The 17,579-nt window shown below is 45.5% G+C and overlaps 4 protein-coding genes across 4 annotated transcripts; 2 read left to right on the top strand and 2 right to left on the bottom strand.

Annotated features, from left to right (window-relative positions):
* The first annotated feature begins 830 nt into the window (after positions 1-830).
* Positions 831-5,711, top strand: LOC126556504 (probable peroxisomal acyl-coenzyme A oxidase 1). Its single transcript, XM_050211767.1, is given in 8 exon segments — positions 831-1,016; positions 3,027-3,178; positions 3,236-3,539; positions 3,618-4,023; positions 4,411-4,920; positions 4,993-5,251; positions 5,334-5,534; positions 5,615-5,711. Coding segments are annotated over 8 exon segments (2,022 nt in total). The 5' UTR covers positions 831-886; the 3' UTR covers positions 5,675-5,711.
* A 740-nt stretch (positions 5,712-6,451) lies between these two features.
* Positions 6,452-8,639, bottom strand: LOC126556220 (WW domain-binding protein 2). The gene is made up of 4 exons (XM_050211447.1): positions 8,296-8,639; positions 7,313-8,076; positions 6,628-6,713; positions 6,452-6,536 (listed from the first exon to the last, which is right to left on the bottom strand). The coding sequence occupies exons 1-4, from the start codon at positions 8,349-8,351 to the stop codon at positions 6,492-6,494; spliced, it is 951 nt and encodes a 316-aa protein (XP_050067404.1). The 5' UTR covers positions 8,352-8,639; the 3' UTR covers positions 6,452-6,491.
* A 1,489-nt stretch (positions 8,640-10,128) lies between these two features.
* Positions 10,129-13,300, top strand: LOC126555978 (equilibrative nucleoside transporter 4). Its single transcript, XM_050211131.1, has 6 exons — positions 10,129-10,886; positions 11,173-11,327; positions 11,391-11,594; positions 11,662-11,876; positions 11,964-12,070; positions 12,144-13,300. Exons 1-6 carry the CDS (start codon positions 10,660-10,662, stop codon positions 13,288-13,290), a joined length of 2,055 nt encoding a protein of 684 aa, XP_050067088.1. The 5' UTR covers positions 10,129-10,659; the 3' UTR covers positions 13,291-13,300.
* An 808-nt stretch (positions 13,301-14,108) lies between these two features.
* On the bottom strand, positions 14,109-15,739 carry LOC126556518 (uncharacterized). Its single transcript, XM_050211780.1, has 3 exons — positions 15,559-15,739; positions 14,898-15,445; positions 14,109-14,822 (listed from the first exon to the last, which is right to left on the bottom strand). The coding sequence occupies exons 1-3, from the start codon at positions 15,737-15,739 to the stop codon at positions 14,109-14,111; spliced, it is 1,443 nt and encodes a 480-aa protein (XP_050067737.1).
* Positions 15,740-17,579: the final 1,840 nt, after the last annotated feature.

Here is a 17,579-nt window from a genome sequence, read left to right as displayed (position 1 = left end):
TACAGGTGTAAACGACGATCCCCATCACTTGACGTTTACTTCGATGGGGCGTATAGATTGTAAATAAACAACATATGAAAACGGAGCAAAAAAAAAGCAATGCTGCATGCTGGTTACACATTACTTAACGGCCCCAAAGTGGGTGGGGGGAGTGCTCGTCTGTTGTATTTGTGAAGCAACGAACGCTTGGAAAGCTGTGAAGCATCATCAGCTTCAGGTTAAGGCCCCAATGTAGGATGATAGTTAGTTTTGCTACATGGTGTAGTGAGTGTTGGAACGCGGTTCGGTTCGCGGGAGAGCTTACGAGCGTGATAAGTGCTTATCTGTATCCTTTGCCCTGAAACAGCGCCCCATATCGATAAATACGTTCGTTGGTACTACTGATAATCGCCGTGCGATTGCGTATTTAAAGGCGGCCAAAAATAAAACCCTCCTGCCAACACTCATTAGGGGTTGTTTTTTTCACGATGAATTAGCGCTCTGAAGTCAGGACGTGATACACGACAGGACTTCACAAGTACCACGGTCCAAAGGTACGCTCATGATTTGAGTGTAAGAAAACATACAAAGAGGACGCGAACCATCAGCGCGCGCGCTATCTCGTCGTTGCGTACGCGCGCGAGCTCTAATCGCAAGGAAGGCGAGGCGAGTCACCACCCATCGAAACACGTTCCCCAGTGGCCTGTGGCGCAATTTCAGTTCATCGATAGCATTCATCGAACTCGGCCATCCGTTTCGCTCGCCTGAAAAACGGCAACCGCCAGAGCTCGTCCGCCGAATCTGGAACCCTTTCAGAAAGCCTCAAAATCCCGTCCGCAAGTGAAGGAGAAAGTTACATTACACCATAATTGAAGTCGGTACAAAACGACATCGAGACCCGTGCAACATGCCGTCGAACAGTGGAACCATTAACAAAGACTTGCAGGCGGAGCGGGACAAGTGCACGTTCAACAACGAAGAGTTTACCCTGTGGTGGGTCGGTGGTGAAACAAAGCTGAAAGAGAAGCGATTCCGAGGTAAGCCGTAAAAACGACTAGTAGAGTAATTAGAGTAGTGTAGTATGTAAGAGGTGGTGATGGATATAAAGCGGGGATATGTTGCCTACCGAAGACGCAAATAATCAAAGAGAGGGAAGGTACACTGCTTTTAGCTTCCTTTGTGAAGGCCATCTTCGGAAAGTGGAACGTGGGCAATTTTTGCAGCTTCGGTATACTTTAGAGACATTGGAGAGTACGCATAAAGTTGCACTGTGTGTGTGTTTTCTTGATGCGTCTCGTGGAACCGGTCTCGGATGATGGCAGAAGATGGTGCACTCCTACCCGGCAAACTTATACGTTTGGACCCTCGGTGAACTATGAAGCTTGATGGATGATTCTAGAGCGAAATGAATAGCAGAGTAATAGTAATAGTCTGATAGTAATAACGTGGAAGGTAGTGGGAGAATTGAAGTTTGTACCCTCTCGAGATTTTAACTGCTAATCCGTATTAGAGCGGCAAAGACACCACTTGAGTTGAGATGTTTTACGGACATCACTTATAAAAAGATTGTATATCCGTGTTTGTGTCTGCTAAACATTGGAGTTAATTTCAATTTAAGATTTATTGAAAATACTATCTCCTGCTTTATTGAGATAGCACGGGCTGTCCAATATACTGCGCAGTGTTTAAATAGCCATGTGAGGACTGTAAATTAAATTCTCGGTGAACTCCCGTAGATTATAGCGGTTGCTTAAGCACTCCTAAGACTCTATCCAGTTAATGTGTCGTGAAATTAATTTTGTTTCTTACGGCGTGAGCCCAAATTGAAACGTGCTGCATTTTTCAATAGTATCCGTTCCGTCAGTTGGTGTACTCGTTAGCGTCCTTGTTTATTTATCTGCGTTATAGTAGTACGTATTACTCCCATAATGTCAGGAGTTACCGACCTTGCTTGGGCAGTTTTTTGTATTCTAAAATAATGATAGTTTTAAGTTGCTTTACTAGAGCCTTAATCTACGTGGAATTCAGGGATTAATTAACAAATTCTTGGTAATGCTATTGGAGCTGGACAGTAGCTCAGTAGTACCGGCGATAATTGTTAACAATTTGGTATCAACATCAACTCTGTGTCATTCCTCTGCACACAGAATAGCTAAGGAAATAACTCACCTAGACTTGTATCTTGACTTGAAGTTGAAATAAGACTTGTAGACTTGAAGAGAAGAAGCATAAGGCTATCAAGTTCATTGGCTTATTAAATTTACGATCATTGTTTTGGCCGATTGGGGATTCTATGGGACATTTCGAACTATTCCCCAAAAATAGCATCATTTAAAGCAAAGGCAGTACATTACAGAGCAAAAACATCAGTTGACTTAAGAATTTTTCCACCTCTAAGGAAACGTCCTCAGATGATAACATAATTGAAGCAAGTAACACTGCGGAGCCAACGAATTGTGCCATAGTAAAATCTACTGATGTCATTGTTTTACCGTAAACTGTCCTTGTAGAGTACTCTTGTTACATTTGTTATACAAATTCTCACCTCCTACAATATATTCTTTTTTTTATTTTATGTTTTATCCTTATTCCCAACTTGAGTTCAGCACTGTTGCCAATTCGCAACCCCGTGCACAGAATACAATCTCCACACGGTCAAGGGGTGAAGTTCAATCTTGCCTTTCGACCCTTATCGTGCGCGCTAAATCTGCTTAGTAGATACCTTTAATTGCGCTAATCGCCTGCCCTGCATTGATGTTCCGCGTACTGCAAGTCATCGTTAGTTTGCGTTCGCTCGCTCTCCCACTGCGCTATAGATTGTTGTTCGTAAGATTAGCTTTAAAGTGGCCTCAAAATGGAGGATTGATTTTGGAGTGTGTGGATCTGTCAGAATGTGATAATCTCGATGCGATGTTGGTCTTATCAATACGGTCAAGGGAAATCGTATTACATGAGCAAAATAGTAAACGCTCGCGTACTTACTGACGACAATGCACTCTATCGAAGCTTCTTGGTGTGTTTTGTTTCGGATCTAATCCTTCCAACAGAGGACTTCTTTCTCAATGATCCCGAGCTGCAGGAGAAAGTGCCTCTGCACTTCCTTTCCCACAAGGAGTTGTACGAGGAATCGGTACGCAAGGCTACGGTTGCGTTCCGCAAGGTTCGCCAGCTGCAGGATGGTGTAGATAACTACTCGTAAGTATCCTTAAGGGGAAAAAGAAGAACTCAAAAAAGTTCGCAGAAATTGATGAAACAGTATACTTTTAGTGCCTTGCTAGGTGGCCTGCTCGGGACAGGTATCCTGAAACAGGGTAATCCACTAACCGTGCACTACGTGATGTTCCTACCGGCTATCCTCGGGCATGGCACTCCGGAACAGCAAGCCGAATGGTTCGGACGCGCCTGGAACTGTGAGGTAATTGGAACGTATGCACAAACCGAGCTCGGACATGGAACGTTCCTGCGAGGACTGGAAACGACCGCAACGTACGATGAGCAAACGAAAGAGTTTGTCCTGCACAGTCCAACGCTAACGGCGTACAAATGGTGGCCAGGAGGATGTAAGGATATTCGTGACCGAAATGCTTAGTCGTCAAGAGAACTATTTATCATGATTAATTGTGCGCTCCCCATTCCAGTGGCACATACAGCCAACTATTGTGTGGTAATGGCGCAGCTTTACTCCAAAGGAAACTGTCACGGTATTCAACCGTTCATCGTGCAGCTGCGTGACGAAGAGACGCACATGCCGCTGAAAGGCATTACGATCGGCGAGATCGGCAACAAGCTTGGCATGAACGGTGTAAACAACGGTTTCCTTGGATTCGATAATGTGCGCATTCCACGCAAGAATATGCTGATGAAGAACGCCAAACTGTTGGAAGATGGAACGTTCGTGAAGCCACCATCGCAAGCACTCACCTATGGCACGATGATGTTTGTACGTGTCGTGATTTGCCGTGATATGGCGGCTTACCTATCGAAAGCGGTAACGATCGCGGTTCGCTACTCAGCCGTACGCCGCCAGAGTCACATCAATCCTGAGTAAGTATTTTTAAAGTTATTTTTCGATTTAACTTGACTAAGTGTTGCAATGTGCAACACTTAGTCAATTCCTTCTTAATAACACAAAGAAGTCGTACACACTTTAAATTTATAGAATGCCTAGACTAAGTTATTTTTCACGTTTTCGTGCAAAAAAAAAATGAATTGATTTTAATTCTTTTTAATGATAACCCTCCCTTACATTTACGACCGTACATTTTCAACTACATGTAATTCATTAGAAAATAAATAGCTTAAATTAGAATGCAAATACAACGAACATTTCAAAAGATACTAGCTCTACAATCCGGAAAAAATGAATACTCCCACATAAAGGACACAACAGTTAAAAATTCCTTACCACGATATTTGTGCCTTTTGTTTTAGTCAACCGGAAGTGCAAGTAATCGATCACTTGACACAACAGTACAAGCTGTTCCCGGCCATCGCCAAGAGTATCATCTTCAAGCTAACGTCCGACAATCTATGGGAGATGTACAATCAGGTAACGTCCGAGCTAGACAAGGGTGACCTGGAACGATTGCCCGAACTGCACGCTATTGCTTGTTGTCTGAAAGCGGTCACAACAGCGGATGCAGCCACCGGTGTTGAGGTTTGCCGGCTGGCATGTGGTGGTCATGGCTACATGACGTGCTCCAACTTTTACGGTACGTACGGTATGGTAACGGCCGCCTGTACCTACGAGGGCGAAAATACAGTTCTGCTGCTCCAGACTGCACGCTATCTGATGAAAGCATGGCAACAGGCACTCCGCGGCCAGGAACTGGTGCCAACCGTGCAGTATTTGGCCCGCTTTTTGAGCAGCAAAAACCGGCGCATGGAATGGGATGATTCGATCGGTGGAATTATTCGCGCACTGCAAACCGTTGCCGCTGGGTAAGAGGACTGCCTGAAACGCGTGGTTTGCATACAAAACAATTGATCAAAATTTCTTATCTTTTTCGACAGCAAATTGCGCCTAGCTGCGGAACACATTGAGCAGCGTCAGAAGCGTGGTGTTACGCTAGAGGAAGCAACGAACCAAACCTCGATCGAGCTGGCACGCACAGCCGACGCACACTGTCGCGCATTTTTGGTGCAGTCCGGGTACGAGATGATCGAAAAGGGTTGCGAAACTGTATCGCCCGAAGTGGCCAAGGTACTGCGCACCATTTACCATCTGTACGCGTACGATGAAGCACTGAAGGCGCTTGGAGATTTGCTACGGGTAAGTTGTAACTGACTGATAGATCGTTTTTGCCTTCTTGGCTAACTTTTTTGTTCTCCGTCTGTTTCTGGTATCTACGCAGTTCACCACCATATCCGAGAGTGACATTAATCGACTGCAGGCAAAGCTAGAAGCCGCTCTTGCTGAACTGCGCCCGAATGCGGTCGGAATCGTTGATTCGTTTGACATCCCGGACGATGTACTGGGCTCACCGCTCGGTGCCTACGATGGGAACGTTTACGAGCGACTATACGAGGAGGCAAAAAAGAGTCCTCTGAACCAGGTAAGTTGGCTTGCAGTACTGGAATTTAGTATTACATCGATTCGCTTATTCTATTTACGACATGTTTTGTATCGTTTTAGGAACCCGTGAACCAGTCATTCCACCTATATTTGAAACCGTTCATGAAGTCAAGCCTTTAGAGATGTATAGTTTTATTGTCAGCAAGCATCGTCACACTCAAGATCGGCACACAGGGGGGAAATGGGGAAGGAGGTAGTGAAAACAAACAATCTGGTGATAGATAAAGCTTTGAATACTGTACTAATACTACTTTACAATTGCTATGAAAGAAGTAATCCGTTTTGAATCAATTTTCAGAAATATATATTTTTACCACAACAAGCTAAGGGATCGCAAATGGTGCGTTTGCATAGAGTTTATTATGCAATTGTTAAATATAATTGAGGAAAAAACAAACAAATGTGATATGAGTAAGTGTTTTCGAATCGATTTTTTCCGAAACGAACCCCCCCCACACAACATCCCATAGCAGTTTGCGTTAGTATAAGATACAAGTTATTTATTATTCGATTACAATTTTACATATGTGTGTGTGTGTGCTTACGGATGTTTTAACATGCAGTAGAGTTGAACATATGCTCACAAACACACGCGAGAAAAGGATTAAACTGTGCCCCGTTGTCCGGTGTTCACAGGAATGCTTAATTGCAAATAATCGACATCGAAACAGGCGGACGCACAATAACGATTTGTTTGCAGCAGCAAGAGTTAACGGCGTTATAAAATCTAAACAATGACATAAACAAATTATACAACTCGTATTCCCGCCGGTGACACTCACTCGTTTTTCACCCCTTGCTTCTTTAAACCGTCACCCACCCCTGCTCTGTGTCTAGCCGTGTCGGGGGAGTTGTTTGAATCCACAGGTTTACAATTCCACCGGGAGAGATGATGATTTAGAGGAAAACACAAACAAAACGCACACGTACCTTGTGTTTACTGTTCCTTCTTGTTGAGCGAGCTATAGCTTGGTGGTGGTTCCTGCAAAATAAGGCAACAAATTAATTCTATCGGTAAAGGCGCTGTGGATATTGAGGGAGGTTAAGGGATTGCATGCAGTTGTGAAACTCACGTAGTATGCTGGAGGTGGAACGTATGCTGTCTGGGGCCTGTTCGGGTCGTAATATGCACTTTGGGCTGCTTCCGCTTCCTTCGAATCTGTTTAAACCAAGAAAAAACGTTTTTGTACAGTCATGGTTTTTGAAAAGGGATCACAACATAGCTTATAAGGGAGCTTCCATAAGTTACGTAAAACTCTAAGGAGGGGGGGGGGGGTGGTCGATAGGTGGCGGTGTTCTCACTAGCGATACGATTTTTTACACAAGGGGCAGGTTGGGGGGGTCCACCCTGTGTTACGTAACAAAAAATCAGGACACGTTTGTTTATTTAGGACGATTGCAACATATTATTTCGTAAAAAACTTACGCTTGATTTGTAGGGGAAGGCACTAATTTGAAATCAAAAAGTGCCACTGTTCATCCACTATTCAATTCGAAATATGTGACGCGTTTGAAAAATTACAATGAATGCTCTAAAATTGGTACTTTAATTTGCAATCTACCCCCGATGCACGAAGCGAAAACTTTTTAACAAATTTCTTGGTCAAATTTTGAATGAATTACCATGGCTTTTACGTTTCGGTTACCATGTCTTTTACGTTAGTTATGAGGGGGAGGCGGAGGGGGTAAAAAAATTCCAAATTTTAGCGTTACGTAATTTATGGTCGAGGGTTTAGACGCTTTTGTACGTGTACTTACTTGCCGGTGGTTGCGGTGGAGCTGTAAAGCCCATCGCACCGCTCGACGGTCCCGGCTGCGGATAGCCGCCTTGTGCGACATTTCCATTCGGGTAACCGGCACCCGGTCCGGCAGCAAACCCGGCCTGTACCGGGTAACCGCCCGCTGCCGGTGGATGCGGATAGCCCCCGGCAAACTGATGTTGCTGCTGCTGCGGTGGGTACGAGTAACCAGGTGGACCCTGCATTCCTGGCACGATTCCCGGATACGGTGGTGGACTGTCGTGCATGTAGATCGAGTTCGGTTGCGGCTGTTCGGGGAACACGGTTGCTCCCGGTACCCAGCCATATCCGTACGGGTTCGGAGTGTAAGCTGGCGGTGGAGCCGCATACCATTCACCGCCGGGCGGGGTGTACGGTGGTGGTGGAGCATTGCCCGCGTTCCGCTGGGCGATGGACGCAGCCCTCAGCATCGCTTGGCCGAAATCGATCGCGCCACCGTGCTTGAAAACGATCTTAAACTTTGCCTCACCCTCCCAGTTACCATTCTGCTGCGCGTTCACCTTTCCCTTGATGTAGTTCGCACCGAAGACGGGCTGCTCGACCTCGACCTCGCGCATCGACACGAACGGCATGCTAAAGGAACGGAGCGAATCGGTTTCGCTCTTGCTGTTGTAGATGACCCGGTGCGTCGTCAGATAGACGCGGCCCTGCTTGCTACCCTTCATCGCACCATTGTTGTGACCCGTAAACTCAATCGTCACATGATCGCTGAAGATGAGTATTCTGTAAAGAAAGGAAAGACAGAAAGGAAAAACAACGAGAAACAATTAGCATGATGAAGTGTGGTTGGTTTAAGCCGTGAGAATGTTAAGGAAATATCCAGAAAATTCTACTAATATACATAATTATCAGATTGTACACTGCTGTTCCGTGTGTGCATGTATATTTGCGTTACTGTTGAAAATGAGTAGAAAAAAACAGAATACCTCATGAACAACTTACCCTTCAGCGGCGTGTATCAGTACGCCGTTGTTGGCGTGTGCTGTATTCAGCGACATTCTTCCTTCCTTGCGATACTGCTCTACCGAAAACAACCACTATTTCCCAATATTATAGTTTCCAAAACAATGCGCAGCAGTATGTCGTCGGCTGCTAATTTTCTGTGCTTATCGCTGCTGCTCGGTCAAGCTTTGCTGATGAGTCACACGGTGCAATATCTACAACCTTTTATTCTTGTGTTGCTGCTGCTGCTGATGATGATGATAGCTCCGTTTGTTTGTATTTCGCCTGTACCTTCGTTCTCGCTCGCACACAGTCGCACAATTCGCACTGTTTCGGTTCGTTCCTTGTTGTTTTTTAACGTAATTTACCAGAAAACTAAAGCTTGTTGCAGAGCATTTGAAGGATTACACGAAATTTCACAAACTTGGAGTACTAAAATCAAACTTTTACTTCTCTACGCGCTGGCGAGAGGAATGCGAGGAGATGACGAGAAAACCCAAATAAACGACAAAAACACGTCAGTTGCACAGTGGGAGGTGGTGAGGTAAGCAAGGCAGACTTTTTTTTATTATTTCACAAAAAAAATTATATTTGAGCAAACAAATAAATGGTAGGGAAAAACGATTAAATTGCTAAATTGAACAGTATGTCAAATACACCGCATTAATTTAGAGTTTGAAATAGAACATAAAAAGTATACAAAATTGAAGCACTTTCCAAGCCATTGTGATTGCAAATCAACAACACAGCTGTCATACTTTGGCGGCTAATACGGTCAGCTGTGGCGGCTGATTAGAAAATTGTTCATTTGCGCAATTATTTTCTTTTTTTTTAAACAAATTAGATTTATAAAAGTTTTTTCATTTATTCTCCTCAAAAGTAGTTTCTCACAACAATAAGTAGCATCAACAATAAGTAGCAAAACAGTAAATTATGTAAAAGGAACACAATTCTGGCACAAAATAAATAGGAGAGGAACAACCGGAGCCAGTATTCACACGGCAGGCCCAAGATTCAAATCCCTCGCGGACCGTTCACCCGTAATCAAGAATATCCAACTAAATGGTATAATTTAGTCTCGTAAGCCGTTGAATGACTGACATGACCTAAAAGATAGTTAAGCCATGAAAAACAAGAATAGCCTAAAAATTTACATTTTTTATACTACCAGGTTTTCATAACGTTATTTGTCTTAAGCCACAAATTCATTTCAAAAGATTTTTTCCCTAATCCCATCCAACACAATTGTAACACGCATTTTGAATTCAAATGGAGCAGCATGGTTGTTTTGAACCTGACAATCCAGCACTTTCCAGCATGGCACAGTTGCGCGAAGTGAGAGATCAAGATCATACCGCGTGCGGAAGACAAGGATAAACAACGTGTAAAAGGAAAAACGCTCCGTTTCTGAAGGCGATCAAAAGCAAGCGGAACTGCTTGCTTGCTCGCCACCGTTAACGCCGCGCGTGTTCATGCGCAGGACGCATTTCGCGAGTTGCTGCGTGTTGCTGCTGGGAAAACAGAAACATAAATATATCTTGTCATAGCTCTTTTTTCCCTGCACCACGACGGTGCACTGGAGGTTCGGTTTTCGCACCGCTGCCGCTACCATTTGTAGGTAAAAGCGGTGAAAATTCGGACTCGCTCGCAACATTCCTTCACTATTTCCTGCTGGCCATTGTTTTGGTGGCGCTTTAGCTGTGCGGGAGGCGTGCGCTAAAGAAAAATCGACAAGTACTTATATTCCACGAACGCAAAAGTGTGCGAACAACCTGTCCAAAATGTCCTGTGTGAAGGATACAGACTCATTAGTACCTTGGTGTTACAGTGCCGTTCCACACCTAAATCATCGCTTTAATGGCCGGCGCGGCTGAAAATCTGTTCAATTCGCGTGCCAAACAGTGATTGACCGAACGCGAAGGAAAGAAATGCTATCGATTGCGTATGACCTTTACGGCGGTGGAGTAGTGCGTACGGGATAAAACAGTTTCGCTGCTTGTTTCACCCTCTGTGCTAAAGTTATCAGACAGCAGGCGGCGACGACGACGAAGACGACGCTTTCGTGTAAGAGAAGGATGAACGTGACAAATCGAAACGATCGAAACGTGTTGAGTTTGTGCGACAACAACCCAGTGCCAGGGAGAGAACCCCTGCCGGGAATCCGGTACCTCCGAGGTACATCATCCAACGTAATTTAAATCGAAACCCACTACTCCCGTGTTCCCTCTGTGTAGAAACACTTGCCAGAGCGCACTGCGTTTTACCCCGTGGGAGGGTTAACCGTTCCGAAACAGCTGCGGGCGGCTAAGGATACGTTGGGCGTTAAAGGAAAAGGTCACGCGTCCGCAACCGAGCTGGAACACGATGATGGAAGCGTCGGAAAATGGGAGCAGTACCGGGGGCGGTGGTGGTGGTGGTGGTATTAACGGAGGCGGACACACCTCGTCCTACGAGCCGCTGGAAGGGCGTCGTACCTTCGACACCTCCGACAGTCCCGAACTGGACGGTGGAGGACCTCCCAAAGATAGGCGGCGGCTTGTGTTTTTCGCCCTCATGACGGCCGGTGTCGGTTTCGTGCTTCCCTATAACAGGTGCGTACATATCCAACTACAAGTGTACAGGTGTCTGAGTGTATGTGTGTGTGCACTAGCGTATGAGTAAGGACGAAAATGTATCAATGTGTGTACGTTTTAAAATCGTTGGAATCCTTAGGACACCTGCACTCGTTTCGATTACGGCATCGCTTTCCGTTGAGTGCAGGCGTACAACCGTCCTCTTTCGCACGTACCTCTTCCATCATATTCTTCCTGGTTCGACTATATTATCCTTACTGGGATCACTCATTGCATGTTTTTTTTTGCTCATCCCTTTTGGCAGCTTCATAATTGCCGCCGACTATTGGCAGTCTCGGTTTCCCGGCCAATCGGTTGCACTAGACATGTCGATGACTTACATCATCGTCGCACTGGCGACGGTACTGCTGAACAACGTGTTTCTCACGCTCGCTCCCTTCCGGGTACGGGTAGCATTCGGTAGGTATCATCCAAACCGTCAACGTAACCAACCATAGTGATTCCTTTTGTTCGACGCAACAGGCTACGCCGTTTCCTTCACAACGCTCGTGTTTGTGGCGCTGTGCGAAGTTGCGTGGCACATGTTCACCGCCAAAACGGCGTATTCCGTCAATCTGGCCGCCGTTTCGCTTGTTGCTATGGGCTGTACGATCCAACAGTCAAGCTTCTACGGGTTTGCGAGTATGCTACCGAAACAGTACACGCAAGCAGTGATGGCGGGCGAAAGTAAGTCCTTGGAGAGTAGTATACACATATGATACAAATGCTGATCAAGTTTCGCTCATGTTCACAGGTTTGGCTGGGTTCTTGGTTTCTTCCAACCGTGTCGTCACGAAGTTGCTGATCAAGAGTGACCGTGCCTCGACAGCAATCTTCTTTCTGACGTCGACCGTGTACATTGCGTTCAGCTATGTGCTGCACTCGATCACGACACACTCACCGTTCGTGCGGTACTACATGAAGGCTTGTGCCAAAATCGTCCTGCGTCCAGACGATGATCACACTCTGGTAAGGGATATTGTTTCACACTGTTCAGCTTATATTGTGCTCTAAAACAGAGAAAAATAATCTGTTCTTAAAATTTCTTACCTTCAGAGTGAAACCCTTGATGGAGACATATCGAGCACGCGGTACGGCGTGCTCACACTAGACTCAAGTCCACCCGTACATATGCCACCTGGGTCAACAGCTTTAAGCTTTAGGTACGTTGTGCACGTGACCGTTAAGGGGCTCTGTTGGTGAAGTATAACACCGTGAAATATTTCCCTCTTTCAGCAATCCGGTGTATGACCTATCGAATCCTACGGCCGGTGAGACGGTTCTTGAAACGAACATGACAAACCTAACGTCGTCGGGTGATGTTACCACTCGTTCGATCACGGCGACGACCGCACCGAATTCAGACGTTCCGAACGTAGCGTTCAAGGTGGAACATGTGATGACCCCAGACATCTGCAGCTCCGGCCGTTTGGGTAGCTTTCGTAGCGGGCTCGAATCTCGATGGAAAGTGGCACGAGCCATCTACCCGTACATGGCCTGCATCGCTATGGCGTACTGTGTGACACTGTCACTCTATCCTGGCATCGAATCGGAAATCATTTCGTGCAACCTCGGCACCTGGATGCCGGTACTGCTGATGTTCACCTTTAACGCTTCCGATGTGGCCGGCAAGTTGCTAGCAGCCGTACCGTACAGTTGGTCACGCCGTCAGCTTATTCTAATGTCCGGCTTGCGGGCACTTCTTGTCCCGCTGATTCTGCTTTGCTGTTCACCTCGCGAACAGCCTGTCATCGCTGGCGAGGCGGCTGCATTTATATTCACGGCAGCACTAGGAATAACTAACGGACTGGCTGGCAGTTTGCCGATGATGCTCGCACCGGACAAGGTCTCCGCAACGTTGCGTGAAGTCTCCGGAAACATGATGACGCTGTCGTACAATATTGGTCTAACGGCCGGTTCTCTCGTGGGGTACGTGTTCGATGCTATGCTAGGACCGCAACTTCCTAACCCCTGTCCGCAGTATCCGTTTGTACCACCGAAGCCAAATCAACCACCGACGGGTATCGGTATCAACGGAAGCCATCCAGTGGCTGGCAGTGGAGGCATTAGTAGCAGCAGTACTAGCACTACCGTTGCAACCCTACTCACAACACTAACTGTGGCAGTTCTCCGCAGTACGGCAAGCAGTCCAATGGAGACGAGTACCATATCATCCGTTCCATCTACCGTTTCCACTACTACAACTGCGGCCAGCTTATCGACGCTCCGGAGCGGAGTGGATGTGGTCGGTTCCACAACATCTTCCCCAAGTACGTCCCCAACGACCCAAACGTTTGATAGTGCGCAACTTGCGACGGTAGCGGCGACCTTCCTCTATAACGCTACCAGCTCTCTATTCGATCCAAGCTCATCCCTAGACTAGACGACGTAAAACACAGTGGACAAATAGTGTTTTCAACAATTCGTAACGCTTCGTATAGAAACCATCCACCAAGAAAGTTTTCTCCATACCCAGTAGTGGTGCAAAGCAAGAGAGTGTATGTTTTATGATGCTATCTCCTTACTTCTCTCACTCACATCTTTACATTCTCGGTCTCAACAGGACAACTTAAATCTAGCATTTGAGGGAAAACAGGCTACACAGTTTGGAAGCGAGCTTTGACGCATTAAATCTAATCACAATGTTTTAGGGCGATGTTCCGAACCTTGCTTGGATGTATTTTGGCGGTAAACAGTTGTACAAAAAGTGTGTTGTTTGCTGGTGAAGACATTCTTAAACAGGCATCAGAAAGAGGGAAAAAGTGCACAGGGTCTGTAGAATCGGATTAAATATAGGTCACAAACGTCGGGGTTTTTTGTTATTGTCATGATGATGTAGGCATAACACAGTGCAGGGCTAATAATCAATTCGACAGAAATGTGACTAACTACCAAAGAGAAGGACGAGAAGGACGAGAAGGCACTTAGTACATACCACTGACGGCTGGTGCGGTGTATAAATGGATATAGGAAATGGAAGCAAAGCAAAACAGAAATCCACTAAAAAGTTTACAAACACACACACACACACACACACACACACTCAATAGCAATTTGTGACCGATAAAACACGATGTAAAATAAATGATAATAATTAATGTACTAGATCACGTATCGATCGTTCATTGACCCCGTGCGTATTGTGCAAAGGCGAGCACTGAAGAGTTGAGTAGGCGCACAGCGGAAGGTCAATGCTTTGCCCTACAGTGACTCATCGTGATGGCGAATACAGAACAGGCTGGCAAGCTTTTGCTTGCGCGATTTACGCTTCTTCTTGCGTCGCCTGCAATCGTGACAGGTAGGACTGAGTGCACAATCACCTGCCTGGCCCGACTCAGACCGCCGACCAGCCGGCGATCGGAAGGACGGCGTACGGCGTAACTCCCGGTTCCGGATGCTGGACCCAAACACCGTAGAAGTACCGCTCCGTCCCAGCATCGGTATGAGTTGCTCGTAGTCGGGAGAAAATTCGCCCACCGCCGATTCCAGCTCAATGGTCGAGGAGGACGTTTGGGGTGGGACGGCTGGATGGGAGGTTGGTAAAGGACTGGCCAGTAGAAATTCAAAATGTGACTCGTTATCACCCGTACCGGATGGGCTTGTTTGTGTGGCTACGGTGCAAGTTGTACCGACGGATGCTTTGTAGAGCGATGATTGGCTACCGTAGCAGGATCCAGCGCTCTGTTGCTCACGTAGCAGCTGCCGGCGCTGCTCCCTAGCACGCTCCTGCTCGAGCAGATGATCGTTCTCCATGCGCAACGCATTATTCTTGCACTTGAGTGTTGCCAGCTCGTTGAACAGATTCGTACGACAAACGGTCAGCTCCTGTTCCAGGCTGCTCATGTGTAGTCGCATCTCACGCACGACTGATCGCAGCGTTTCCACGTCGTTTTCCTGCTCGAGTGTTTCGTTCTCCTAAAACAATATGGTGAAGGGTACAGTCAATTAGTGCTGTTGAAGAAATTGTTTCAATTTGGGGTGCGATCGAACCTCGTGATTTAAATCGACATCAAACGAGGTTTCGGGCATGGACTTATGTCGCACGAGCGTCTTTCGCTCCCGGTTGGTCGGTGGTTTCATTTCGTCGATCATCTGCTTGACCTTGCTCTGAACATGCCCATACTTCGATCGGTGACGATGGTAGTGCTGCTGCCCGGTGCCACCAATACTACTCACACTCACATTACCCGTGCTTCCACCTCCCATCCCCTTGCCAGCTCCAAGACCGGTTCCACTTCCTAATGGGGACGATATCTTTAGTCGTCCAACTGAGGGTCCCTGGTTCTGGAGCAAGCTTTCCATGGACCGGGGTTGGCGAATTTTTCGTGACTTTAGTGACAATTTCGCTGACTGCTGATCATCACCAAGTAGTATCGGCGCTCCAGGACCTACAGCCAACGGTAGCCGTTTGCTTAAATCGCGGCTTGTATCGCGATCGCTCGAGGCACTTCGGTTTTCCCCTTCGGTCGAAAGTGATGAATGACCACTGGAAGTGTTCGATGAACCCGAGATTACCATGCGAGATCCGTTACGATCGTCTGTTGGAAGGGCAAGAAAAAAAAAGACAGTTGATTCTGATGATACTGATGGACGTGACTCAAGGGACAAAACTTAAATCAAATCAAATAAGTTCGCTCTTCCAGTGGCTTACCCATATTGGTCTGTTGGTTTGCAATCCCTTTACCATTGGATAGCGTCGTACGGTCCCGCAAGAAGTGTTCAGGTTGATGACGTTTCGGGAGTTCCGGACTAATGGGAATTTCATCGTCCAGCTCGTCGAACTCTATCAGCAAGCTGGCGGGGAAAGTTTCGTCGCACAGATTGCGACTCATGGCTGCCAATCCGGGGTGGTTAAATGTTGCACCGTGAATACTTTTAGCTTATATATTGGAATAATAAGTACACTCTTTGTTGATACTATCGTCACCACCTGCTTCACCGCATAGCAATGTCTGTCAAACAAGATCGTAAGTAGTGTTCGTGTGTGATTGTCGGTTACGCATCGTCATCATGAACATCATTGTCATCATCATCGATAGGATGCGAGAGGATGTAAAAAATCTAATTGTCAAAGATAAAATCATCTACAAATGGCGACTCGTTTGTTGTTGTTTAGGTTTAAATACGAAATAATTCAAACCAGAACAAAAACATGGGTAGCGCAAATTGGGGCAAGTGTGGCACATTAAGCAGTTCAAACTGTAAGTTACTTAAACCTGTTTTAAAAACGCATAATTAACTTTCATTGCCATTTTACACACATTAACTTTTTTAATTCAGTTCCAGAAAAATACTCTTGTTTTATAAAAACTTTAAAAATGGCTAAAATTTTGGAGCTTTTTCATGTATTTGGGCAAAAGTGTTACTTATTCGGGGTGCGATGAAATCATAAAAAAACATGAAAAAATGGACAGACCAGGTGTTTTCTTTGGACATGCAAAAGGCTCAATCGATTCCGCCTCATATTGTGCGTAAAAAAATAGTTTCATAACGACCGGAACTTAGCTCCTTCTTGGCCTGCTAATGCCTCCTTTGGCTTCCAGTATTTACCTTCTTGGGCATCTAGAATTTGACGTGCGTTATTGGAGGAAATCTTCGTGTACCTGAACGGTTCGTGTCATTGAAATGCTCCTTTTGGTCACGGATCTCACTGCCGATTCCATTCTAGCCTCTGGTCCCTTTTTTTGGCACCTTATACGCTTATAATTACGTCCTAGTCTGCTTCACTGTGAACTAGCAATGAAAAAAAAAATCGGGATCGGTAGCTGGCATTGGATCTGTCGGTCGGATCGATCGGGATACGAATTCCAATCCAGAATTGATATCTCGAGGTTGTGTAAAACAGTTTAACTGTTACAAACTTATTTTATTTGTAAGATTTGATTTTTTATGAGAAAATCATTAGTTTTGAAGCTATCTTCGTGATCGTGATGAACTATCTTCGAGGGCTTCTTGTCTCGTTGTCATAGTTTTTAGATTTTACATTTCTATGTGTTTTGAAAGTTTATTTAAAGAAGTTGAAATATTATAAGACACTACCCAATTTTGTTGATCAGCAGATAATAGATGATAAAAGTGAGAAAAATTTATTATTATTCATAAAATTTGGTATTTTACAGGGTGGCATCGTAGAAGTGATACACTTTGTTTATGTAATGAAATTGAAATAAGGTTTGATGTCTCTTCGGAATCGATTTAAATAACATCTATTTGTACTAAACTTGCACTTTACTTAATTTATTTCAAATCTTTAACTTTTTCACTTGATAATGGCCCGCACACACTTTTGCACATCGTTGCAGGCAGCACGCACAACTTTATCCGGCATTTCGTCCCATATCTTAAAAAACCGCCTCTTGAATCCGGCCAAATTCAAATGTCCAAAGGGTTCAAATCTGGAGACGAAGCAGGCAATTTCAATACGCTGTTGAAACATGGCAAATGCTCCTTGCACGATCGACGCCTTATGAGGGCTGGAGCTGAATCCTGTTATAAAGCAAATCAACTGCTCTTTTATCAACTGGTATATCCCGAACAGAACCTCGATAAATATGATCATTCTCCTTATTCAAGGGTGCCTCCAGAGTGAACAGTATCACTTCTACAATGCCACCCTGTATATCTAGTCACAAGTACGAACAATTCCACTTACTCATTTGGTTGTCTAATTGA

Source organism: Anopheles maculipalpis, chromosome 2RL, assembly GCF_943734695.1.
Source record: "Anopheles maculipalpis chromosome 2RL, idAnoMacuDA_375_x, whole genome shotgun sequence".
Lineage (NCBI taxonomy): Eukaryota > Metazoa > Arthropoda > Insecta > Diptera > Culicidae > Anopheles > Anopheles maculipalpis.
Note: the sequence above shows the minus strand (reverse complement) of the source record. Positions and strands in the feature narration are given on the sequence as shown.